Source organism: Triturus cristatus, chromosome 6 (assembly GCF_964204655.1).
Source record: "Triturus cristatus chromosome 6, aTriCri1.1, whole genome shotgun sequence".
Taxonomy (NCBI): domain Eukaryota; kingdom Metazoa; phylum Chordata; class Amphibia; order Caudata; family Salamandridae; genus Triturus; species Triturus cristatus.
This window is the reverse complement of record NC_140589.1, coordinates 213,267,638-213,295,628: the sequence shown is the minus strand read 5'-3', so window position 1 is coordinate 213,295,628 and position 27,991 is coordinate 213,267,638. Positions and strand designations below refer to the sequence as shown.

The following is a 27,991-nucleotide window of genomic DNA, read 5'->3' as shown; positions in this document are numbered from 1 at the left end:
AAATGGCATAAAACCCTAGAGGGTTTCCTTCCTATAGGCTTATAGCATTATTAAACTGTGACGTTAAAATATTTACCTCAATACTAATGTCTAGGCTACATCAACTATGACCTTGTGTCATTGCCCAACAACAATCTGGTTCCATTAAACAGACAGGCAAATGACAATACCAAATTGGCGGTCGCCCTAATGGAGGTGGCGGTGCTTCTGAAACAGTCTATGGCTCTCCTCTCCTCAGATGCAGAGAAGAGCTTCCATAGGTGGTTTCCGTAGAGGGTGCTTGATAACACTCAACTGTGCCCCAAGATGAAGGACTTCAGTCTAGAAAATTATAGACAACCCACCACCAAAATCAGAGCCAATGGAGAATACACTAACGATCTGCATTTAGAGACAGGGACGAGGCCGGGCTGTTCTCTATCCCTACTGATGTATGCTTTAACTAGGGAACCCCTGGTGTTCCGAATACAGAATACTACTAATATTCATGGGATGAAGGTGGGGAGATGGACCACAAGTTGGTTCTTTTTTCAGATGATATCCTTTGTTTTGTTACCGAACCAGAACCACTCTCCGAGGGAGTCCAGAGGAATTGGACAGTTTTTCTTCAGAATCTGACTTTCATATTAACTACGCAAAATCCTGTGGGCTTTGGGTGGCTGTGCAGCAGGGCCAATTACGAGATCCTATGAAGAGGACGAGCTTTACTTGGACCGAGTCATCTATGCGCCATCTAGGAATCCATTTATCTAGCAAACCCTGGGAACTATTCAACTGCAAAATCCTGCCTTTACTTACAGCCCTTTTAAAAGACCTTAAATAAATGGGGGGAATTAGAAATATCTTAGATGGGCCAAATAAACATCCTCAACATTAATTTACCTCGACTCTTGTATGTATTGCAGCCTCTCCCATTGACTATTCCCCTACCTCCCAACAACTACTTAGGCATAGGATGCCTAGTTTTGTCTGGTAGGGTGAACACCCGCATGTGGTGTAAGCATCTCTGCCGAAGTCGCCTCAAGATAGGAGCTTTGGATTTCCAGATATATCAACATATCTCCTGGCAGCTTAGCTTTGCCCCTCCATGAACTGAGACAATGACCCTGAAGGCAAGCATTGGGTGCAAGTGGAACAAGCATTCTCACCCATTCCACTCCGGGATCTGCTGTGGCTTTCTGAGAGTTGAGTCATGTCCCCCACTTCTACTATCATTAACCAACGCGCTCATGCTGGTGCACAGTACATAAACTGAATGTTCTATCTTATCAATTTATTCTCACCCCTTTGACCAATAATCCAGATTCCACCGACAGGTCAGACCCATGGTTCCCATGGTGGGTCGACGACCGGCCTCCCAGCTTGTGGGAGTTTTATAACTAGTTGAGAACGAGGTAGGTGTTTGTTGAATCCTTTGGCCTGGCTAGACAATACTTATATAGGCTTGCACAAGCTCTCCACTGGGCGGACCATGACATCGCTAAAAGGGCGCGCCAAAGGGATGAATCACCCACTGAATCCTTGTTTGCTACAAACATCAGACGCAGGAGCATCTTGTGGCTTTATCACAATCTACTAGACTTCGCTCCCCTAAAAAATAAGCTTATGTAACTCATTGTGAAAGGGAATTGGGAGTGGAAATCTCAGAAGATTTATTGAAGGACATTAGGCAAAGATATGCCAAATCCTCTATTTGTTGGTACTATAACGAAAGTGCCTACAAACAGGTAAGCCGTTGCTACTTTACCCCAGTCCGCCTTAATATGATGTTTGGCAGTCCGGCCACATATTGAAAAGGCTGCAATGAACGGGGGACTTTCTTACACACATGGTGGACTTGCCCTCACACTGAACATTACTGGGAGGTAGTCTTTCAAGCAAAAAGGGACTTTACTGGTACCCTATTGCCAAACTACCCACTCCAAAGGGCTGAGGCAATACCTCACCTAGACGTCCCATGGAAAACTGTTCTCTCCCCTCCTGTCTGAGGTACGGATGCATATTGCTCAAATATGGAAACAACCTCCAGCGTATGCTCTCATATTATGGTGGTGCAAGGTGTGGTCAATTTATGCGATGGAAAGCTAACAGCTCTAGTGAGAGGTAGAGTAGATCAATTCAACAAAATGTGGCACCCCTTCACGACTCATCATAAACAACTTCAGCGTTCAGGGGGCTCTCACTTGACATTGTCTAAGATTTTAAGGGCTTAAGGTATCTGTGTCCTCTTGGACACAGAGTCAACTAATCAACCAGTTAAGGGACATTGAATTTATCTTCGTTCTTAATCTTTACTTGATTTTAGAGGCTCTGTATACCAATTTTGGCTTTAGGTCTGCTCATTTTTACTGCTGTGGGATGACCGGGCTGGAAGGGGATGGGTTATTTTTAGCATTTCTTTCTGCGACAACATATGAAAACCTTCCCTACGTCTATGAATTAACTGTCATTGTGATGCTTTAGTTACTGTTGAAAAATTATTAAGTGGTTAAAAAAAAATTAACATTATGTAACATTCTTCAAAATCAATCTGAAATCCACTGCTCACCTCCTAAAGGTAAACTAGAGTCTGATTTGTCATATACTTGTTCCTGGCAGGTACAGGACAGCAACATCTGGTTTTCAGCAGTCAAAATGTTTCGATTTTCTGCTACTGAAAAATTGATAAACGGAAATCAACTATTAGTTCAAAATATTTAAACAGTTTATATCGGTACCTAAACCAATTTCCCTGACTGTTCTCAACATCCATATACGATGATCGATACCCATGAAAAAAAAGGCTAGTTTATTTACCTTGCTGTCCCTAGAAAATACATATTACAGCCATTTAAGCAACAGACAACTATTTTACAACATTGCAATATTAGAACTTGTCTTTGGATCAGAAAATACCTTCAGCTGTGTGGGTAGGACTAGCCGATCTGCGTTCCAGATTTGCATCAGGAATGACTGGTAACTCTTCATCCAATAAGAAGACATTTACTAGTAGGTTAAAAGAAAGGACAGTGCATCAGAATTCAGTTCACTAACATTATATATCAATTAATTTCAGAAAAGTGATTCTATTGAATTTCACACAATACATTCAATGAACATACTTTGACAATACCAAATCACATTTGACAGACGCTATCCATTGGCCCCATTGTCGAAGTCACTATGCTTTGCTAACGTTTCTCTAAGCCATTATCACCTATCGGCATAAATGGAAGTCAGATGCTTATAGATCACTGCTGTCCGACTCAGTTTAGTTCTCTGTTCAGGACTACAACCTATGCACATATCCTTAGTTTATACTACAATCCTATATATACCATTCCGCTTCTCTATTTTATAGAAAGCCCACCAATTATCAAAAATGTTGTTGGAGCCCATTTTAAAACGCAATAATAAAAAACAAACACTGCCAGTCTAGCAAACACTCCATGGTTACTGGGATGGGTGGAGGAACCTGGGCTTTTATGCTACAGTTGTCAGGGCCCAATCTTAGCGTTGGCACGTGTCTCACAAATGGCTACACCCATGAGCCATTTCAGGGTACAGATTTAGATAGGGGTTGGAGGGCTGTGCCTTCTTGTTTAGTGTTTTATAAAGGAATGATTTCCAAAGTTCATTGGTAGATTTTAAGTACGTTGTGTTTATTCATATTTTCATGCAAAGAGCAAACAGCTGCTTTTTGCTCTTTGCATGAAAATATGAATAAACACATCGTGCTTAAAATCTACCAATGAACTTTGGTAATCATTCCTTTATAAAACACTAAACAAGAAGGCACAGCCTTCCACCCCCTACCAAAATTAGCAACCACCTCATGTTAGGCAATTTGAAGATCACCTGTGTAGATCCAGCTTACCAATATGCCAGACATTATTGAGTAATTTATCAAAATTAGACTCGCATAGCAATGTAAAAACCAAAGACATTTCACAGCCAGAGCTGATGGATACTTTAAGAACTATACTGTCTTTTCGCATCTCTGGATGGTATTGCTAAATTGAAAGGTTTACTACAATAAGAACAAAATGATGGCCGGCATGCTTGAATTAACGTCAGCATCCACATCCTAGTCCATCGTTTTTGCCCACTATGACAATCTACTAAGTTGCACACTAATAACGAGGCACAAATAAACCAAAACTGTTTTAGGGTTGCCTACGTTTCAGTTCAGAGGAGGACACAACCATGTAGATCAGGCTGAGCTGATCCTATTGCGCAGATCCAAGATTGATTTGATTATGGCTGGTTCCTGTCTGAGGTGGATGGTGGACAAAAAAGATGGACAGGGATGTGGCACCAAGTAATTACATGTTGTTGAGGTTAATTCAAAGATTTGTTCCATCACTTATTTTACGTTCCTCAGTAAGACTGATATACTCAGGCATGGATCTTGTGTTTAATGTGACAAAGGAACCAACCTCCACCCTAATGGCAAAGCCCAAATGAACCGAGACTGGGCTGAGTTTGCTAGTGTTCTAGTTCAGAGGGCACTCGGCCTGCCAGTTGAGGCTGGGCTGTTCTAACTGGAGACCAAGGGTGATTTCAAAATGGCTAGATGGAAGCACCACCTAGAATATGCATGTGCACGCCAAACACAGACAAGGATAAGTTACTTACCTGTAATCCTAGTTCTCTTCCAAGGGTATCCTCATCAGTCATAAGCACTGAATATTCCCACCCATGCGCGGGGACCCCGGAAATAATAAAACAATATATGTGAAAATATATATATATTTTGCATTCACATACTATAGACATAGACCACAGGAGGGCAAGTATTACTTGAACTCTTTTTAATGAGTAGACTCAAAATAAACTGCAAAAGAGCAGGCATTGTTAGCCTGAAGGCTGCATTGAAAACCAATAGCATAGAAAATAAAAGCAATTGTAACACAAACGCTGGCACCGTGCCTTTAAGGCAGCCATGACCCCTAGCTTCCCATCATGCCTTAGGGGGAGACAGTTAGGTCAGTTGTTCTTGGCGGCTCCTCCAGTCAGGACCCTGGAATTCACAGATCTAAGTTTTTGACTTTTTTGTCCAATATTTCTACACTTTAGTGTGGTTTTCCAATTTTCACTCGACATCTTTTAGGCCTTAGAGTGAGGTTCAACCATTTTTTTTGACAAAGTGATTTATTTTCTGTCATAGTGCCATCTCTTTTTGACCCTTGCCCCTCCTGTGGCAAGAAGGCGAGATCTGAACCACATTCTGTGTGTATTCTCTGCCTCCTTGACTCTCATTCCCCAGTGACCTGTCAGCATTGCAAGAAGCAGTCCAGGAGAACTCTCAAGGAGAGTGAAAGGATTCATCTCTATGGACTCTCTGAGAGAGGAAGGTGTCCGGTGAGACAGAAGATAAAGAGGGCCAGATCGACGTAGAGGAGCAAGATCTAGTTCTGTTCCCCATCGGCGTCGAATTTACCAGTGGCGAAAACAGCCTTCGGTGCCAGTGCACCAAACGACCTGGTAACGGATCCTCCGTTGGCGGCAACCCGGCCACGCTCCACGTCGAGGAGTAGGTCTCCATCAGCGTTGGCTCGACGTCGAGGCATGAGACTCCGTCGGCATCCTCTCTCAGGCTTTTACTTTTCCACCAGGACAAAAGAAGGTTAATTCAACGAAAGTCACTTGCTCAATTTGTGAACGAGTGATTTCACGTGGATCACAAAAAAAATATTCAAGTGGCACATCGTCGATGTTAAAACATTTCCAAACAATTCATCCAAAACGACCTACCCGAGAACAACTAAGATGGCAACAGGAGAAAGACATGATGGGCCCAGTTCTTCTTCAAGTGGCACAACACCTGCCACCATTCATCGAGATTTAGCTTGTGTAGAGCAGGTCTGCATTAAATGCAGAAAGGCACTTTGCGTTGAAGAGCAGTCGATGGATGCAATCCTGATTGCAATCCAGAATCACCCATTGTTAATTTTTTTTATTTTCTTTCATGCAATGCTGTTAAATTGCATATTTTTTGCCATGTTTTTGTTGTTGGCTCTGTTTCTTTTCAGGTTTTGAATAAAATAAACACCCCAAATTTTTTCAAAATCGTTAAAAAAATACAAAAACAGAAGAAAACAACAAAAGAAGAAAATGAATGGTTCTTTTTAGAACCGCCTATTTGGTTTGAAGAAGAAAATATTCTGAGTGTTGTATGAATTGATCCGTGATTGACTGAAGGAGTAGATGGATAGAATTTGAGTGATTTTCTAAGTGCTTTATTAATGTGTGGGTGCTTGTATTAATGCAAGAATAGTACTTGGGCGATCGAAGGACTGTATGGGTAGTGCCTAGATGATGGAAGAAGTAAAAGCATAGTGTATATGTAGTGTCTGGATAATTCCAGGAGTGTATCAGTAGTGCATGGGTGAATAGAGTAGTGCCAGCGTGATTTTATATGTACATGGGTAGTACCAGGGGATTTGAAGGAGAGAATAAGTGTGTACGTGGTTAGAGTACTGCATGAGTAGTACAGAGATGATTGCAGCAGTGCATGTGTTTCTGAATGGGTCTTTGCATGAGTACATGGGTACTGAGTAGATGATTAGAGTACTGCAAGGTGAGTGTGTATTGGCAAAGTGAATATATAAGTACATACTGCTATATGGGTGATTGGAGAAGTGCATAGGGACTGACAGGGGGATTGCTAGACTGCATGGGTACTGAATAATTACAGGAGTGTATCAATAGTATGTACCTGGTTAGAGGTCTGCATGGATAGAGGATTGAGCAGTGCTTGTGTTAGTGCCTGGGCCATTGTATGAGTATGTAACCAGTGACTGGATGACTACAGTTCTGTAAAGAGAGTGCATGGTATATTAATAAGTGCTTAAGTATTGGCGGAGTGATTCAATAAGTAGATAGTGCTCAATGGGTGATTGGAGAAGTGCATGGGGACTGACAGGAGGGTTGCTAGAGTGCATGGGTACTACCAGAGTATTTAGAGGAGTATCAGTAGTATATAGCTGGTTAGAGGTCTGCATGGATAGTGCACAGAGGACTGTAGCACTGCTTGTGTTAGTGCCTGGGCCATTGTATGAGTACGTGATCAGTGACTGGATGACTACAGTGCTGCAAGGAGAGTGTATGGTGAAATTATAAGTGTTTGGGTATTAGCGGAGAGATTGGATTAGTATATGGTACTAGCTGGGTGACTGGAGTTGTGAACGGGTAGTGACAGTGCCTTTGATAGACTGCATGAGTAGTACCTGGGTGAATTAATCTTACCTGTTTTCAAGTAGATATGAAATTAATAGTAACATGTTTTCACTTTAGTAGTAGGATCTCTAAAAGAAGAAAAAAAATCTGTTATTACATACAATTTTATAGCTTTTGCAACACAACACAACTATACAATGACATCACATATTCAATTTGCCTTTTTTTTGCTGTCTTCAGATTCTATAGAATTTCACCATACACAGTGATTTCAATGTTGATCATCAAATGACAGCGGGCAAAAAATACAATCAATAAGATTGTTAAAAAAAAACATTTCTCTACAAAATATCTACAACAAACTCAACTTTGTATTTACATTTTCACAAATGAACATCCTTAGTAACATAGTATATAATACAAAGATCAAATATATGACCACCTTCTTTCGAACACAATTTTCCAAATGCAATATGAAAAACAATCAATAATTGAAACCGTAATTATCCACATCTTCCCAATTGGCCGAATGATGTTTCTGAAAATATTTCCATTGAGTATATCCAAAATAAACTTTTGAATTCATATTCACACCTTTCCAATAGGCCGAATGATGTTTCTGAAAATATTTGCAATGAGGATATCCAAGATAGACTTCTAAAATCATATTCACATGTTTCCAATAGGGCGAAAGATGTATCCAAAATCATTTGTAGTGGAGATATCCAAAGTATACTCAGTAATTCTTGTTGATATCCTCTTAGAATTTTGGCATCAAAAATATTAAATATGAATTTTGTAATTCATTAGGCAATCGAAATTTGAACTGTAAATGTGCATCATTACATAGTGTCCATCCTTTATTGCATTTTAAATACACAGTCTAGTGTCCAGATGTTGAAGTAGGTCCTTCGTGGAAAACAATAGCCACTGTTTTAAACGTTCTTCCTGAAATTGACACTTGACCTGCCACAAAAGTTTTAATTTTGGTTTCCAATTTTGTTCCATCTGCTCTACAACACATTGCAGCATTAATATATTGTCCACATCTTTCTATAAATATTGTTGATAACATTTCCGATTTGCACTGAGTACATTCCATATCTTGATTAGCTTATTTCACTAGATCGTCGAAAGACACGGTTTTCAAATCTGGTATTGTCAAATATATGAATCGTTCAGGGTCTATTTTAGTGGTAGATGAAAATTAACAGCTGTCACATCTATGATCCCGTCTGTAACGTAGTCCAAACAGATTTTCAATTTGTATACCTTCATCTTCGAATACTGCAAGCAAACAAATTCCTGAGCATCTTGCTGTACATTGTGTAAATTGTGAAGAACCAGAACCTATATCCAGAAGATTCTGCAAATCACAAGCAGTATGGATTTGTTTTATCTGTTTTCAACTTTTCAAAAATATAATGTAACAAAGAACAAAATCTTTTTTCTCCATTTTCCATAATTGCATGCTGTAGATTTTCTAAAAAACAAGACATCCTTCACGATTACATTAGCATAGCAGTTGATACCTGAACTATTTTCTAACTGACATCCTATAATATTAGCAACCGTGTTCCAGTCTTTTTTCTTTCCAGACTGATCATTCTTTTCAATTCTATTTTTCTTTGCAACCTCACTAAAATGTTTATCATATTTTCGCTTTGGACGTATTAAACCTTTTTCATGAATAGGATATTCACCTAAGCTAGGAGCCTAGAGCCTTCTTAACCTATTGTACTCTTTTACACAATTTACATCTGCACTAACCTTTTGCTCATCAAAATCAATCAAATACAATCCGGATAACGTTCTTACTCGAGACAATGCAACATATGCAATACCCTCTTTAAACCCGGAACTTCCAATATTTACCAAAGCATGGTATAAACTTAAACCTTGAGATTTATGGATGGTCACTGCATATGCTAAACAAACAGGAAACTGTTTTTGACGAACATACAAACTTTTTACAAGCAAGAAACGAACAAAATAACGTCCAATCTGTTTCACCTCTTCAATCTGATCAAATTTAATCTTCAAAAATTAAATTCCATCTCTATTTGGATAAATAACAAAGTCAACAACTTTCCCCATTGCTCCATTTACTAAACCTTTCTCAAAATCTAAATTACGCCGTATTATTACCCGACAGTTTACAGATACATATAAGGTCTTTTCCAAACCATCAGTGTTAGAAATTGATTTCTCTAAAGAGTCTAATTTTAACTGTAATTTCTCTGACAAAAGAATAGCTACTCCTTCATGTTCTATTTTATGAATAGCTACCATTTTCATTATCGGTTTCATTCTCCAGCTTCAACAGTTCTTCATTGAATGTAGAGCATTCTTTCAGTGTTGGCATAAGGCAAAATATAGATTTATTTTCCGCAATTCTTCAGCAGATTGTTTCAGGTGCAATATTTTCTTTTGAAAACAAGTTTCTTAGTAGCCAACTTTCTAAAGCATTTTTTCCATCCTTAGTTAAGACACCAATTGTAATATTTTGAAGAATGTTTCTATAATCATTTGCTTGTCGCATGTTCTTAATAAGTTCCTTATATTCAAAATAAGTCCAAATGTTCACATTTCCAATACTTTTGTGTCTTTATGAAGAAGGGTTTTAAAAACCGGTTGGCCTTTCACAGGTGTGAGTTGTAGTAGAGCACCAAATACAATTACATGTTTTCCTCCAAATAAAACATCGTAATTTTTTTATAAATCTGCTGCATCCTCAAATGTACAAACACAAGCATTAGGTATGAGACCATGCTTACTTCATCAATTACCAGAAGTTTCATTTTCTTCAGTACTCTTGAAACTTCGAAACAAGCTTCTCCAGATAGCTTGTGATATTCCAACTTATTTTCTTGTTCTACTGGTAACATAAGTAGACGATGTAATGTAATCCCTGTAATGTTGTGTGCTGCTAACCCAGTTGGAGCAGTTACAACACAAGACAAATGTGAATCCGTTGTTTTATGTAGATAACTTGACAAACATTTAATCAAGAAACTTTTCCCCGTTACAGATTGTCCACTAATGTACATAGGAATAGGTCTAAATGATGTACATTGGCAATCATTCTTTTCATGCAGTAATCCATGTTGTGTAACTTGGTGATATATTTCTTTCTGTTCAGTATTCAGATGTTCCTCTAAATTTTCCAAATCAATATTATCCTGCTGTGCTTGTTGCATCACCGTTTCCACTTCACTCATTGCTATTGCTGCTTCATTTTCAAGTATGGCTTCTCCTAGTGGATCTTGATTTTGTGGAGCAGAACTCTGCCAAATTTGAGAACTATCTCTAGCTATTTCAGCTGCAATAGTTCTTTCTTGATTAAGCTCTTCATTCAACATTTGGAGATCATTTTGAATATTTTTACAATCAATGCTATCTTTACATGCATTGAAAGAATCTTCATAGCAGTCACAATCTCCAAGTAATTCCATTTCAGTTCGCCAAGGTTTGAAGAGTTGCAGAAGAGCTAACTTGGGGCATCATTAGGATGGCGGGCGGAGTTTGTCCGCCCGCCATCCCGACGTGAAGAGGGACTGCCCGCCATAAGGGAGGGGGTCCCGTGGGGGCAATTAGGATGCGCCCGCCACAATGGCGGGCGCATCCCGCATATTTAACATTGCGGCAGGCGGTGCTTTTAGCAATGCTAAAAATGCATGTCGCACATTCCAATGCAGAACGCGACAGGCACCGCACGGTGCCTGCCACGTTGTCTATTGTAATGCAGGGGGAGGGTACCCCCCATGTGCACCCCCCAGAGTCCCTGGAGGCCCGAAACGGGCCCCCGCAAGCAATTCCCGCATGCCTTTCCGTGGTGGCAATGCCGCCACGGAAAGGCCGGTTTCCGCGCCCATAGTAATATGGCCGGTGGTCACAGACACCGCCACCATATTAAACTCTTTTCCGCCTGGTCGACTTGTTGACCAGGAGGAAAAGCGGCGGACGGTCTTTTTGCCCGCCGCGGTCCCCCCGCCATAATAATATGGCGGGGGGGGGGGGGGGGAGAATGGGTGGCGGGCGGGGATGGATCTCGGGCGGATCGCCACCGGCATGCGGGAAGTGGCGATACGCCCGAGATCCTAATGGGCCCCTTAGTGTCCTGCAATTGATCAGATTTCCTTTGGCATGTTTTACCAAACCTCCATCATATCCAATTACAGCGTATTTTCCTTCATTTATATTTTCCGTAACATTTTTATTTTAAAATATAATGTTGCAGTATTTCATATAGACATATGTTTTCCTGGTATGAACTTCAATTTGGATCGTACGTATCCAACATATTTTTTTTCAGAAAATCTGTACTTTCCAGTTCATTCAGTGCCAAGTTTTCAATTTCTTGTACAGATTTCAAAACTCGATTTCGTGTTGCAGCAAGACCTAGAACTGTCCAGATGATTCCTTTTGACTTTGAATATAAACTTGCAGATGTCAATTGATATGAACATTCGTAAGATCCAATTTCTCGATTTGAAAGAATTTCACGCTGAAGCTGTAACATTTTTTGCTAAGTGTCTTCTCCTGTGAAATTTCCTCCCACATTTCTTTCAATTCTGTCTTCTTAGATTTGGTAATATATGACGTGACATAGCGAGCAACAGCAATTGAGTTATCTGCAACATATTGTATGTCCATATTTGCATTCCACATCTTCAAAATCACCGGATTGTAATCATTAATGTACTTCGATACTTCTGTTCTTTTTATATTATAAGTAGTTTTTGGAGATTTTCGAGTGATAGTATGCCTCACTGCTGACATAAAACTGTTCACTCTTCCTTTGGAAATTACTGGACGTGGAAAGCCAAATCGACATTTTGTGTAAAATTTACCCTTTGACTTATATTTCCGTCTGCAATATTTTCCACATCGATGACTTTGAAACCGTAAAACTTGCTGTCTTAAGATATTTTCTCCTCCTGTTTTCGGAATCGCACAGGTAACAGTCTTCAATAAAAGATAAAACAGTCTCATCCGAATCAGTTCCAAATTTGGGTGCATCCTTGATCCATAAAAGCATATGTATATGAGGAGCACCTCTAGCTTGGTATTCCTTTCTCCCAAAAATATCAATGACTTTGCCAATACGTGGATTTGTTTTGTTACAGATGAAAGACATCATAGCTTCAAACCTATGATTAAAATATCTGCAAACATTTACACGATCCAGGGAACACAGTTCTCCAGCTGTCTTCAATTCAATATTTTCTATATTTGAATTTACTTCTCGTAGAAAATCCAGTAAATCATCTCATGCGTATTCAGCACAGCCAAGTATAACAAACCACGTAGGGGTTCCTAAGTTTCTTAACATACATTTTAATATCCCATGACGTCGATACCAATATTCATTAGTGCCACGTTGACATGCCATCAAATTAATTAACTGTGATTCTAAATGTTCGTCTTTCTTCAACTTTGTCCATATATTCCTTTGCAGAAACATGTGAAAGATGCGTTCCTGTTTTTGATATATGGTTGACTGCATATGAAAGTGCAGACCGATCACTCTCAAATAAAAGATGAAAAATATGGAATACACTGGTGAAATCTTGGTTCTTCTGAGTATAGTCTTAAAGTACGATATTCTGAAGCTGGAATCTGAACTGGTCGTTCATCATATCGTCCACCTTTTCCAGTAGGGAACAGCTGTGGAAAACAACAAGCTTCCAAACTTTTTTCCCACACACTCATGGGAGTTCCTTTTGCTTTTTTCATCTGGAACAATTCAATAGTATCTCCCATCAGTTCTTTTGAATGTGTAGAGGGTGTATTGTATAATGTTCATAAATTTCTTCTCTTGAGTTCTCCATTTTTTCTATTTGACCACTTGAAATGTGTGCTTCATCTTCTAAACTCATTTCTTCTTCTACATTTACATTTTTATAGTAAATATTGTTTTGCACCAGATATAATGTAGCCTTTTGGACTTTCGTGACATCTACTAACTCTTGCCATATTTTCCGACTCTTTGTGGGTACACCAGTAACAAGAATGACTACAGGTTCAGTATCCTCTATTTCTACACCAACAGTCTCAACATTTTTCATAAAATCTAAAGGTAAATACACAACTCTTCCTTTTAAACCTCTTTGTAGATCTGTTGGAGGCAGCTTACCTGTTTTAGGCTCCATACGAATTATAGCCTGAAACGGGTGCACAGATTGAATAAGGATGGCCTCATATGTATTTAAATCTTTAAGTTCTGGAGGTATAGCTACTAATTCTAAGTCATCATGGACAGCTCTAGCTGGCATTTTCTCTTCTAATTTATTGTAACAATATTTACAAATACATTGTACAGTACCTAACACAAAACGACCTTCCACAAACAGATAAGCAGCAAATTCTCTCCATTTATCATTGTTTTCCTTTTCACTTTTTAAAAACACATCTATAGTCCTAGTTTGCATTTTATAGTGAGTACGTCGGCAACAAATACAAACATAGTTGGGATGTTCACCAGAAACTACTTTAAACTTTTTTATTTTTCAAACTTCACATCAGTAGTATCTTCCATCTCTTCTTCAACACCTATACTTATCGAACTCTCACTTTCTGTAGACTCCTCTTGACCAGCAAAGAAACGAGACGATATCATCACAAACTTTTTTTTACATCCAACACTGAACCATGCAAAAGAGCTGTATTAATTTCATTTAGACATAATGCAGGACTTTTCACGTAGTAGAATCTTCAAACTAACTTCCGCATTTCAGAATGATGTACTGCTAACATTCTTAAATAATGAAAACGACTGACACACTTTCCTAGAAAGACAAGCAAGAGAATGACCTTGCAACCCGGTATTTTTTCTCACTTTGCAAGGATCCAATATCGTAATCTTCTGTTTCACAGTTTTTCTTCCATATTCTCTTAAGAAATTTAGTAAAATATCAATAGATTCTTGACGTATATTACAAATACTACTAAAATCCCATGTAAAGACGAGCCTAGGTACGTCTCCCTTGAACTTCCTCAGCTATTACTTCAACATTTCTGGGAACTATCTTTTCTTTTTCAATTGGACAACCATTTTTCAGTTCATAACGCTGACAGGTATCAACCGCATGCACTAATGTATTTTGTTTAAAATAGCTTTCTTCATTAAAAAAAGGTTCCGTACTAGAAGTATGCTTCCATTCCCCGGAAAATATTTTACAAATATTAGTTCTATTTACAATTCTTTTTCTTTTACATTTGTCCTTCATACACTGCATTATTGTAATTAAAGTCTTCAATCTTTTTAACATTAAGAAACCATTTTCTTTTCAATTCAAATGCTTTTTCAATTACACTTAGAATCTCCTTTTTTGCCTGTAAAATGCGGATTTTATATATTTTACATTTTTTTTTTGTGAATTTTGGAGTACTTTTATACAATCTTTTTAAAATTTCTGAAAACATTTTCTTCCTGCTTCCAACATAATTCTTTTTTCGAGAATCAAATTTTCTAGTATTTTCTACATTTTTCTTTTCCTTTCGATTCACTGTTCTTGTTCCATCCTCTCTTTATTTTTAGAATTTGAAACTCTTTACAAGTTTTAAAAAAAAATCTTTACTTCTCTTACCAGAAGACTTTTTCTTTAAGGATCCATGTTGTACTTGATCTAATTGTGCTTTTCCTTTTTTTTTTTTTAAAACATAATCCTCTTTTCTTCGTTCTCTTTTTCTTTGCTGTTTTCTGGTCATTGTAACTCTTTCTTAAAAATTCTGCAAAATATCTGTAAAAAAAGAAAAGTTTTGAAAACAATTTAATATGTCGCTGGTTAGAGGTCTGCATGGATAGTGCACAGAATATTGTAGCTGTACGCGTCTTAGTGACCTATAAGGGGATGACATGAAAACAGTTGTCACTAGATACTTCGATCTTGCATTGCAGACAGGTCTTATCACCCCAACATCCTCATAACAGTTGTCCATCAAGTAAGTAAACAGGGATTGTGTAGGCTAACCCCTACTAGAAAGCTTTCTGTTATGAGGATGTCGGGTGATATGACCTGTCTGCATGATCGAAGTATCTAGTGACAACATACTGTTTTCATGTCATCCCCTTATAGGTCACCACTAGGATTGGAGGGGCTTCACGCTCACATCCATGAAGTGTGGTAGGTAGGAGCTTCTTCACCCACCACTACGTGTAGATAGTATATACACTAGGTCCTGATGATAATGAAATGCAATGGATCAATATTGACCACAATTCATGAAACATGTCGACCATACTGTGAGAGTTGAGCGAAGCTCCACAGGACCATAGAGCCAGAGAGCGTCCACTCTGTTTTCTTTTAAGAAGGTGGATAACCACCCCAATAAATGTTTATTTGGATTATCCAACCTTTTTTAATATCACTCACCCACACCACATCTACACTGTTTTTAGGGCCCTAGCACCCACAGCACCATACGGCAAGCAACAAAAGATCTCCGCTAAAGAGCCCCTTTATGGGGGCGTGGCTAAGCCAGCGGCTAAGATGGCCGCTAGGTAGAGAAGCTACAGAGGTCGCACAGGCCCATCTGTAAATTCCCCCAGACAATGCAGCCCATTCTGTTCTGAATGTGAAGCAACGGAGGTCGGAGGAGGTGCTGTCCCTGAGGGACCGTTTTCGGTACGCAGATCAGCCGCCGACTCGGCGATACAGCACTCCGTGTGAGGCCAGGGAGGAGCCTGCTTTGCGGCGTCCGGAGCTCCCAGCAGGCCAACGTGAATGCAGGGCTCGGAGAGGATCATCTGGGACGTATGACGAACCCGGCACTGGAGCGGTGAGTCTAACCAGCCCCTGGGGCGCACCCGGTCCCCCCGCCTGCTTTTGTACCAGTGCCCGTTGTGCCTGACCGTCAGCCCGGTGACCCCAATAGACTAGTGCTGCCGTGCGTGAGGACAGGGCCCAAACGCAGCAACGCACGGGGGCTCGGGCGGCGGCTGAGAGCAGCAGCGGCGGCGTGGGGAGGGGGCCCTGAGGACCACAGGACCAGCTGCAGGGTTGGCATGACACCGCGCTCCTTACCAACTGCACGCTGCCCAGGAGATGCGACCGGTCCGTTACATGCCAAGACCGGCAACTGCCCCTGATCACACTGACTCACATCCAAAGGCTGCAAACTTCCCAGAAGTGAGGCGCCACCTATAAGCTGACAACCGGTGCCTGCCAGGAATAACCAGAATGCCAGCCTACGCTAAATCGGACACTCATCCCACGGATCTTCCAGGCACAACCTAGAAGAGACACGTCCGGTTTGGACCCCCTGCTTACTCCACAGCATACTTCTTGGCCGAGGAGACGCCATTTTGCCAGACTTCCTTGTACCTTCCTAGCTGCACCTTGCAAAGAGCTCTAGGGAAGGACAGAGTTTGCAGAACTGCCTAGGGTGACCCAACTGCTGCACTTGACTCTGATCTGCAGCTTGTTGCTCATAGCCCCGGCTAGTGCGACACTGCCCCTGGTGCCATTGACGAGGCATGGGATGCAGGGATCAGACACAGAGCATCCTACCATTTGAAAAAGTGGCGGACAACACATCCCTGACTACACCCGAACTGGCTGACAATACGCATGCCATGGAGCAATCTGTAAACACGCTTCTCTCCTGCAAGAAATGAGGGCAGGTTTCAAGGCCCTGGACTCCCGCTTCGACACCTTTGATAAAAACATTGCTGACATGGAGTCCAAAATACAAGTGCACGATCGGCGACTGGACGTGGCGGAAGCTCGCATATCGGACATCGAAGATGGGACTGCGCAGTCCCTTAAGAGGCTGGAGCGCATGGAACGCCTACTTAAGAAGGTAGCTATTAAAAATGAGGATTTAGACTCCGTAGCCGCCGCAACAACATCCGTATCATGGGGGTTCCGGCGACTACGGCCACGGGCCGGATGGATCTCTTCGTGGAGAAATTGCTCACTGAACTCTTTGGCGAAGAGGCATTCACACCCGGCTTCGTGGTGGAAAGGGTCCACAGATCACTTGGCCCTAGGCCTAATCCTGGCCTCCCCCTCGGCCCATGATAGCACGCCTTCTTAATTTCAGAGACCGAGACACTACATTGAGACTGGCGAGAGAACGCGGAGATGTGAACTGGCAAGGGTCGAAATTATCCTTTTATCCAGACTTTAACACAATGGTCCAGGAGGCCTGCTGAAAGTTCAATGGGGTGAAGGCCACACAGCGGAATCTAGGACTTAATTACGGCATGCTCTATCCAGCGAGATTGAGAGTGGATATAACTGGTAGGTCCCGCATATTCGGCACGCCTACGGAGGCGCAGGAATTCTTCTGGACATATAGACAGAAAAATATACAGGCCGCAGTGGGAGGATCCCAACCCTCCCCGCCACACAGTGGCTCAGATGCTAGTGCAGAGCTTTTTTCTAATCCTGGCACTGGTTGACACACTTACTGGCTTTGAACGCAATCATGTACACTATTGGGGAAATTTTCTGTATTTTTTATTGTTATGACATATGGCTTGTTTGACCCCGTGCTGCCACCCCCCTACGGTGTATCCGTTTAGTTGGTTCATTCTCACCTTGGGGCTTTTTGCTCAGGCCTTTTCGGCTCAGCAGATGGGACCCTTGTATTGCAGGTAAGAGTATTCATTGAGAGTTGGCCTCCTTTAGAAGGAAAGGCGGTTGGGTGGGGGGTGGAGTGAAGGGAAGGGAATGGTCATTTTAATTGTTTGTTATCGCACCTTACTTTCTCATTATTGATTTGTTTGCTGTTCGTTGCAGTTCTGACAGGGCAAAAAATGCACACATTACCCAGATGGCACGATTAGGTAATATTAAAGGCCCCTCTACATAGGGCCCTGAAGTCCAGGAATGTTAGAGGCCTCAATGACAACCGCAAGCGTAGACAGGTACTTCACTACCTCCTCAGGCACAAGATAGATATAGCATATTTGCAGGAGACGCATCTCCCCCCCCCCCACTGACGCGGGGCACTTTGGTGTTAGCTGGGGCGCACACAGGTACTTTGCAAATTACAGCAACTACGCCAGGGGCACCGTCATCCTGATACACAAAAGAGTCCCCTTTAGTCTTAGTGACCTTATCCGCGACCCAGAGGGTAGATACATCATTGTGACAGGTTCTCTTTATGGCCACAGGGCCGCACTGATTAACATTTATGCCCGAACGTTGACGCCCCAGAGTTTCCACGCATTAAGCGCCCAGCTTGCAAAATATACATCTCTGAAGTTGTTGTTGGGTAGAGACCTTAACTTATTAATAGACCCTGAGTTGGACAGTACTTCCGGTGCCCCTGACTCCAAGCCACGGTCTCAGCGAGCCCTGAGAGACCTCTGTGATCAATATACACTGGTTGATATTTGGCAAAACCGCAACCCTACACTAACTGAGTACACTAATTATTCTGGTCAACATAATACCTGGACCAGGATTGACTATTGGCTGATGTCGCCCGAAGTTACAGACTGGTTTGATTCTCATAAGACGCTTCCTAGAACATACTCTGTTCACTCCCCGATAGTGCTACACTTGAAACTTCCATGAACGGAAGGGTACGAACGACAGTGGCACTTCCCAGGCAGAGCACCTCAGGATGAATTGTTTAAGGCGGATGTGTGTGAAGCTAAAGAAGACTATTTTGTGCTTAATACCGGTTTGGTGGACTCCAGGGCAGTGCTATGGGAGGGCTTTAAAGCCGTTATCTGAGGGGTCTGTATTTCGAAACACACCGGTGTGCTCAGAGATCTCCGAAACACGATGGCCTGCATTGAACGGGATAGCACCGCGTTAGATTCCAAAGCCGCGGAATCCCCAAACCCAGAATATCAGACAGCAAGGCTCCCTCTTCTGTCCAAATACAGAGACATTACAGATCAAATATCACACTGCTAGGCGTTATGGAGAGGGTGAGAGACCGGGGAGTGCACTCGCACAAATGCTGAGACCAGCATATAGTAAATCATACATTACTGAACTACACTCCGCCTCTGGCGACACGCTTACCACTATATCCGCTATCCGGGACGAATTCCTAGAATACTATACCACACTCTATACATCCAAGGCAGGACTAGACAATGCTGCCCGGACAGATTATCTAGCAGAAATCGCGCTAGTGTATCTGGAGAAGCACATGCAGGACTTCATGAAGGAGCCAATATCAGTAGCGGATGTCTCACTAGCTATAGACACCATCCGGGGATCCACCGTCCCTGGGCTGGACGGTTCGCTGGGGATTTTTACAAAGAGTTCAAAGATCTTCTGGCTCCGCAGCTAATTGAAGATAATGCGGAGGCATTAGAAAAACAGATACTCCTCCCCCACGTTTCGAGAGGCAGCAATTATTCTCCTCCCAAAGCCTGGTAAAAACCATAGACAATGCGTCTCATATCGCCCGTTGTCCTTACTTAACCTGGACTACAAAATTTTGGCCAAAGCCCTGGCAAACAGACTGTCTCAACTAATGGAGTATATCATCTACCCGGTACAGACAGGCTTTGTTCCACATCGATCTACCTCCCTGAACTTACGCACACTGTTTGCGGTGTTACACAGAATACAACCAGATATCCCTACGGCCGCCATATTATTAGACACAGAGAAAGCATTCGACTCCTTGGAGTGGCCGTTCCTCCTCAAAGTGATACGGCGCATGGGCTTGCCCATCGGCTTTGACATGGTGGCCCTACTGTACAACAGTCCAGTGGGGCGACCATCTCAACGGCACCCTCCCCAGATCATTTTGGTTATCTCTTGGGACTCGGCAGGTCTGCCCATTGTCCCCACTTCTATTTATTTTGGCAATGGACCCATTAATCAGGCATTTTCAGGAACACCACATGCACCGAGGACTACAGTTAAATACTGGACCACTCCTGGCTTCCCTTTATGCAGATGACACCATCCTATATGTCCGAGAGCCACAGATTAACCTTGCACCGTTCATAAGGGAAATCATCCGCTTTGGTGGATTCTCAGGGCTGGGTATAAACTGGCATAAGTCCATCATTTTTCCTCTAACTACCAGCATGGCGCAATGGGAATGTGAATTCCCCCTCGAATCTTGAGATTCACATCCATCACGAGACCACTCACATTATCTGTCTAAATTATGGCCAGGCCGTTCACAGGCTGGAGGAACAGATAGGTAAATGGCTGCGATTGCCATTGTCACTAGCAGGTCAGGTGGCAATTTTAAAAATGGTAGTGCTCCCCAATTTTTTTATCTTTTTAATAACATTCCAATTCCCCTCACTGACGGTTTCTTCCATACACTACGTTCACTCATGGTCCGGCTGGTATGGGGAGGGAGAAAGCCACGCATTCGCTGGTCTATCCTGATTCTACCGTATGACAGAGGGGGATATAATGTTCCAGACTTTCAATTATATTATTTAGTGGCACAATGTCGGTATGCACACGCCTGGTTCCACCCAGATGCACAAATACAGTTTCTATGACCGGAAACAGACCTCGTACTCCCGGACAAACTATCCGCGGAACATCCCGGGGGGTTCCTTCGAGACAAAAATGACAGACGGTTTCCACTACCTCCTGGGCGTGGGGGAAATTGAAGAAGCTCACAGGCGCTGCGAACCTATACTCTTCCTCCCTTCCTCTGCCAAACGCCAGATGGTCCCCAATCAAAGCAGAGGGCCTGGTACAGCACCCACTGACTACACTAGACACTGACAAAATAGGCGATCTGTTCCCGGAGGGACATGTGTTCTCCATTGACGAAGATGTCAGATTGGCAGATTGCAGTTTCATGACATGCTTCATCATGACCCGTGTAAGATGTGCTCTGCGGGCCACATTCCCCACATTTCCAATCGAGCCGGACTCATTTCCCCCACTCACATTAGTGATAGAGAATCCAGACGGAGCTCGACTAATTTCCAAAATGTACAAAGCTAGCCTTGCTATGAAACCAATACGTGATACTAAACTTCGACAAACCTGGGAGGCAGATCTTGATGGGCAAATATCAGATGACAAATGGTCAAAATGCTGCAAGGCCACTAAAGTAATCTCCCTTAACAGTAGACACAAGCTACTTCATTTCAAATTTCTCCGTTGTGCCTATTTTACACCTGCCATGGCTTATAGGATAGACGCACTGCACCACATGCCGATTTCATACATCTGGCTTGGTCTTGCCCCCGATTACAGGGTTATTGGACGGGCGTGCGCGCGATCTCCCTTTGAATCCTATCCCGGAGATTGCGCTGCTAGGATACACGGCACAATTCCCCAAAAACAGTCAAGAAATTGGCCTCCTTGGGACTGCTTCTGGCCAAAAGAGAAGAAGCCATACATTGGGGCCGGAAAACTGCACCTAAATTACAGAACTGGTTACAAAGTTTTACATACTGCAATATTAACGCTGAAACCTATGCCAATTTGATGCCATCAACACCTCGCTCAAGAGACATATGAGGACCATTTAGGGATTATGTAGCTGTTGCTAGGCAGACTTCTGTCACACAGGCAGGGAATGGCATTAAGCCAGTGGGATAAATGGGTTGAAAATGTATGTTGTGACTGGGCTGGTCAAATATGCGGTATAATGTGCTAAGGAGAGGTCTATGCTATACTGTCAAGCAAGCTGCAACGAAAAGGACCTTATGATAGGGGGGGAGAGGGTGGGCTGTGAGCAATTGCTAAATTTCGGGATAAGTAACAGGAGAAGTGTAATTAATATTGCCATAATTGTGGCTGTTGAACTGTCAGGTGGGATATTCTGTAATTGTATAATATTTGGATGCGATGATATGGAAAGATGAATAATATTCGAAAAATAAAGTGTTAAAAAAAAAAATAGGAGCCCCTTTATGGGTGCCCGTCGGGTATTGGAGCGCCGACCCAACGAGGAGCAAGTCCATATGATGAAGCATGACACCTAGCTTGCTGGTTGTGTGAGGACTCTAGTTCCGACAAGGAGGATTTCTCCCCTTCCTGCCTCTATAACAAGTTGTACGCCCTGGAAAACGGCATACTCTTCGTGTAACGTATTTCAACTGTACCTCTTTAGAGACTTATAAAAACTAGTCTCATCACTAATACCTTAACTCAACATATGCATTACCAATTTCAAATCAACACCTAAAATTATGTGGTATACTACTAATGTACATCTTCACACACTGAAACAAACTACCATAATCAACAATCCCTATTCCAAAACACACATAATATATATAGCCTTATAGACCGCCGTAGTGGGCTATACCGGTTATTTAAGGCCCACTTCCGTGTTAAAGACCCGAGCCGAAGGAGAGGAACTTTAACAAGGCATGGGACTTTAATAGTCGGTATAAATTCCGCCACTAGAGGGCAGAATGTTCTCACAAATAAAACAAAGGCTTCTCGAAGCTCAAGGGAATTAAAATCCTCTCGAGCTCCAAAAGGCCTTTGAAAAACATTGGAATGATGCTCTGCGGGACTTTACCGGCCCGTAGAATCATAGAGTGCTCCACTGTACGCAATGGAGCTCCCAACATTCCAATGTTCTAATACTACATAGAATTTTTATTACATAACAATTAAATACATTACAAAAAACTGAAATAAACATTTCTTCATTACAAAATATATCTCAAACTTCAAATTTCATGATTTATATTTTATCTTTAAAAACAAATGCACCACATAGTACACCACACAAATTGAGAACTCACCTTTCAAATTGATGTGTAGATTATTAAGTATCAGAATCTCACACCAGATTTTCTTATGCACACAATCAATAAAATGCACTGTTCTTAGCAAAACCAATAATAGCAAACTTTCCCTCTCTTGCTCTACACATATAGATGTAAATAAAGCACATTGCTTTACAGATTATTTCAAATTCTAAAACACATTTCTATTGGTTACACATATGAACCCTTGCCAACTGACTTCTAACTGACCCCAAAATGCTTCTGGTATTTTCTTGACTCGCGCCTGCACCGCAAGCGATGGCACTGCGAATCCATACGGGAGTTTAAAAATATATTACAAATAATGTTACCACTTTTTTTTTAATAATACACTACTTCTAAAGATAAAACAGACTCGGGAAATCTTACTGTAATAACATATTACTTTAATATTTATAACAAATTCACCTTTTAATGTCACAGTTAACTTTCTAACCTACCCCCATTCTACTTCATGCCTGTTTCCATAGTAACAGTTCATGGAACACTCAACTGAACTGACAGGTCACAAGTTCATGACACAATGTTGCAAATACAAACAGAAAGTGTGCTTGACTTTCCAAAATATGAGCTTATCCTATATAATGTACCTTTCAAATATTTTTTACGAACCAATAAGAAACATGCTTTTTAAAGACAGAAACATGCAACCTATTTTTGACTATATAATGTTCTTAAACAGCCAATCATTTCTCTTTGTTTTTAAAAACTGCATCTTGTCCACCATTTTAGATACCTCTCATTCTACCAACTGTCTACTTCGACTACACACATCTTTTCAGTGCGTCCAGACTTCCCTTCAAGATACTTGGAGTGTGGATTGTGTGCGACAGCTATGTTTTCTGGTGCAAAAGGTATGCTAAACACAGAGGTATTGACAAAGATCTAGCATTGCAAAATGTGGAAATTGTACGAGTTACTTACCTTCGGTAACGATGTATCTGGTAGAGACATTGTCTAGCCGCAGATTCCTTAACATAGAATATCCCCAGGCGTCAGACTGAATTCGGAAAAAACTTTGCAGCAGCACCTCTGCGCGCCGGGGGCTGGCGCCACACAACCCCGCCCTGACGTCTTCCACGTATGTGATGTCAGCGGGGTCATACAAGTCCCTCCCGGCGCGCTGACATCAGTTTTCTTCTGAGAAACGTTTCTGCGACAATGCGGAGCCACCAATAAAAATACCTGTGAAAGTGGGCGATGGATGAAAATTTGTGAATGAACAAAGAGGATGGAGCAAGGCACCACCGTCAATGACAGAATTAGACACTTCCTGCATATAGGTGAATAAACTGTGAGAAAGAACCTTGCAGGCCAGGCGAAGACCCTTTTCAAGAGCAACAAGGGAAGAATATCTCAACAGAAGGAAACGGACTGTTATTACCATGCAGAACAACAGACAAAAGGAGACTGAGTACCACGTAGAACTATGCCGTCTGGCAAGAATGGAACATAGAGAGACAACAGTCCACCGGAGAGATGAAAAGTGTAGCGTCGCTCCATAGGATCGGAGGCCTGAAACAGAGGTGAACAGAGCCACCAAGAAGACTACCGTAGAGGAGTCCAGAATCCTGAGCCTACAGAAAAGGCGGAAAGCCAGCAGGAGAAGAAGAAAATTAAGAGGAATCTCCTGGTGAAGGAAAATGAAGAAGGCCTTTTTTTACAGATAAGAAAACCTTCGAGAGGGAACCAACGGTATTATTGCTACAGAAACCCCTGAGAGGGAGTCAGCAGTATTAAGGTAAGCCTCAAAGGGACGCAACTATGTGAGCGCCCATGAGAGAAAAAGCCAATGCCAACTGTAACCAGGGGGCCATCGGAGAACCCCACTTGGCAAGGTCCTCGCAGAACAGGGAGGCTGGGTGGGTGTTAAGGTATGTATCTACCAGATACATCGTTACCGAAGGTATGTAACTTGTACATCTGATAGAGACATCTAGCCACAGATTCCTTAACTTAGAATAGATACCACAGCCATAACCCAAAGGGGGAGGTGGGTTTGTGACAGAACGATAGAAAACGCCAAGCATTCGATTCGGCAACAGAGTGACAGATAATGGGGGGAAGCTGTGGCACAACAGCCATACAGCAACCCAAGCAGCTCGGAAGAGCAGAAAAAACGGGATGGCAGATATCCTAAAAATGCCACAATGGCGCTACACCATGCCGGTATAAAAGAATGACATGAGACATATATCAGAGTAAAGAAGAGAGAGGGAGAGAAAGCAGGACTACTCTCCGCTTAATGGCGTACGATGAGGACACTGACCCAAGCTCAAAAAGAATCCGAAGAGATCCAACCAGCCTAACAGACTAGCCTATAGAAGGCAGGCTGAAGGAGCCTGTGCCAGGAGCCCAAAAGCAAGAGCTAGAACCTAAGCATTGCGTTTGGAACAGCCAGCGGAACAAGAAACACACCAAGTGCACACCCAATCCCAAAAAGGGGAAAAAGGGGCGAAGAGCATTCATTCTAAACCTGTTAAAACAGGTAGAAACACGCAGCAGGCAAAACGGCCACAGAGACTTTAAAGTGGCCTACACAAGAAGCATAAGAGTGCCCGACCGGGCAGTAGGAAGCCAAAGTGAGAAACAACCCACAATATAGACTTGCAGACAGTAGCATATCTGAAGGATGTGGCCAAACACACAAAGGTAACGAATCATGGAAAGAGCCTCAGAATCCGCGACCAAACACTCCCGAAAAGACACGAACAGTGTTGAACACTAAAAGAGGGAGCATTTGCCAAATTGGGAAATCTCCCCAGGAAGCAGAAGCAAGGAGGAACCCATGGGCAGCTTGCAACAACTCAGAAAAGCTCCCACACATATGGAGATATCGGCTTTACCTCGCAGCCTCGAAAAGAGGTGGCGACGTAGGAAAAGGAATACCAAGGCAAGCGGCACGCATACATAAATGTATAAACACAAATATGTCGAGACAGAACAAGCCAGGAGCATGAACATGTCCATACCAGAGCACACCTAGTACAGTAATGGCAGGTAGGAGCCGCTTCTGAAGAGGTGATCAAGCAACCTCCCAAGGAGGTGGAACAGGCAACAGGCAGAATGACCATGGTGTAAGAAGATGGCACCAGGGACAAATATAGAACACCGTACAACGGACCACCAAACGACACATGGAGCCCACAGGATCTCCAGGCCCAGGTGAGATAAGCAAAGCTATAAAATAGCATACAACTACCCCACATGGAGTATGCATACCCCAAACAACGGGGAACACCTCTTAGGGCAATAAACCAAGCCAAAAGAGCACAGTAACGAACTGAACCCGTGAACATGAGTTCCGAGCCGTATGACATTACGAGCTCAGCCACCGGCTCAATACCACAGTCAGAGGACCAGAGACAGCAATCTGTGGAATACGGCCGTAGCAGGCCAACAGGCTCTCAAAGCAAAATGCATCCAAGGGATGCGAATGAAAGGGTAAACACCCTTGACCACAGAAAAAGAAGACGCAAGGCTCACGGCCCATGTTAAACACAGAGTGCATCCAAAGGATGCGAAATGGAAAAATACCACCATGGAAGATAGGCCTAAGAAGACCTAAGTGGGAGGACGAAAGCCTGCAAGGAGCGGGTGAACCGCCGACTCGGCGTGAGGATCAAACAGCAAAACCCCATCAAAGGGTAAGTCAACCAGTCGCTCACAGATATTTTCGGGGAAGACACTATCGCGCAACCAAGCGTGACGCCTTAAGGCAACAGAGCTTGCCATAGCACGTCCCAAAGAATCCACAGTATCTAAGGCTGAGCGGATTGTGAATTCGGCAAGGTCGCAGCCATCCTGGAGGAGGCGAAGGAGATCAACCCGAGCACCTTCAGAGGTGGCTGAAAGCAAAGACTCTGCAGAGTCCCACAGGGCAGAGGTAGCCCGCGCCATAACACATAGTATTTAAGGATTGTAGGGCCGCACTAGTGGAGGCAATGACGTTCCTGCCCCATGACTTTAGCCATCTGGACTCCCGAGAGGGAGGAAGCGTTAGTGGGGGGCAGGGAGGGGAAAGCAGTCTGCAACACAAACCCTTGCACATCAGAGTGTACAAAAAGACAAACTGGATCATGCAGAGCCGGACAGTGGCGGTGCAAAACTGAACGAGCCACCAGGTCACCTGAAGCAGGCCGGACCCAGGTACCTAAAAGGGTATCATAAAGGGAAGCCTCAAAAGGTAGAAGCGGCTCCACCATCCCGGACCCCCGATGCACCTCAAGCAAGGGGTCGACAGATAAGGGGGTTGCATGCTTAAAATGCGGGTGGCCAATGAGACCACCCTCAAAAAAGCCGCACCGGCCTCGGTAGCCCTCCGTGGAGGAGACAACAACGCATCATTGGGGGTGGGCTGTAAACTGACTCTCCCCAGACAGTGAGAGTGCAACCAATGTTCCACAGAAGGGAGTCCCATGGAAGAATGAGGATCCTGACATTGCTGCTGGGGAGGCGAAGAGCCTGCCGGATCTGGGAACTCCCGAAGAAGCTCAACAAATTCCAAGGGGGGCACAGGCAACAGTGCGTCCGGTGACGGTGGAAGAGGAGACGGCGCCGAACTCCCTCCCGAGGCCTCTGGAGAAGAGTCCACAATTCTGTGCCAACATGTTGCCAAAGCGACGTGCGTTGGCACCAACCCCGCGTCATTCTATGCCAACTTGGCTGCGTCCGGCGTCGACCCGGTGCCGTCCGGCGCCGAGACTGTGATGAGCTCTCCTTCCGAGGAAGGAGCAGACGCCGGAGCGGCAAGCTTTCGGCACCAGCACGGCGCCTACTCCACCTTATCCATGCTAGGCTCCGACTCCAGGGAAAGCAGCAGGGGTGGAGCCGAGGAGGTGAGCCTCCGATGCCGGCACAATGCCGACCCCGGACAGGCGACCGCCTGCCCGGGAGCCTGGGTAATGTCAACAGGCTCCGACTCCGGGGAAAGCAATGGAGGTGGAGCCGAGGAGACGAGCCTCCGGCGCCGGTACGGCACCGACCCTGGCTCCGGACAGGCAACCGCCTGACCGGGAGCCTAGGGTGTGCTCAGAGCAGTGCTATGAGCACCGGCAACCACCTACGGCGCCGCAGAGAGCCCAGTGGCGCTGAGGCGAAGGCGCCGTGGGTCGTAGAGGGGGACCCTGGCGGGCC

General features: G+C 43.3%; 1 protein-coding gene across 8 annotated transcripts in view; it reads right to left on the bottom strand.

Annotated features, from left to right (window-relative positions):
* Positions 1 to 27,991, bottom strand: part of TDRD6 (tudor domain containing 6) — a 2,207,410-nt gene that overhangs the window by 433,292 nt on the left and 1,746,127 nt on the right. For 6 of the 8 annotated variants that reach the window (XM_085610549.1, XM_085610555.1, XM_085610551.1 and 3 more), the window contains 2 exons: positions 2,896 to 2,985; positions 2,549 to 2,653 (listed from right to left, as the gene is read on the bottom strand). In XM_085610549.1, coding sequence (XP_085466675.1) covers positions 2,549 to 2,653; positions 2,896 to 2,985 — 195 coding nt within the window. The remainder of the gene's footprint in view (positions 1 to 2,548; positions 2,654 to 2,895; positions 2,986 to 27,991) is intronic. The other 2 variants (XM_085610550.1, XM_085610554.1) reach the window with 2 other exon arrangements.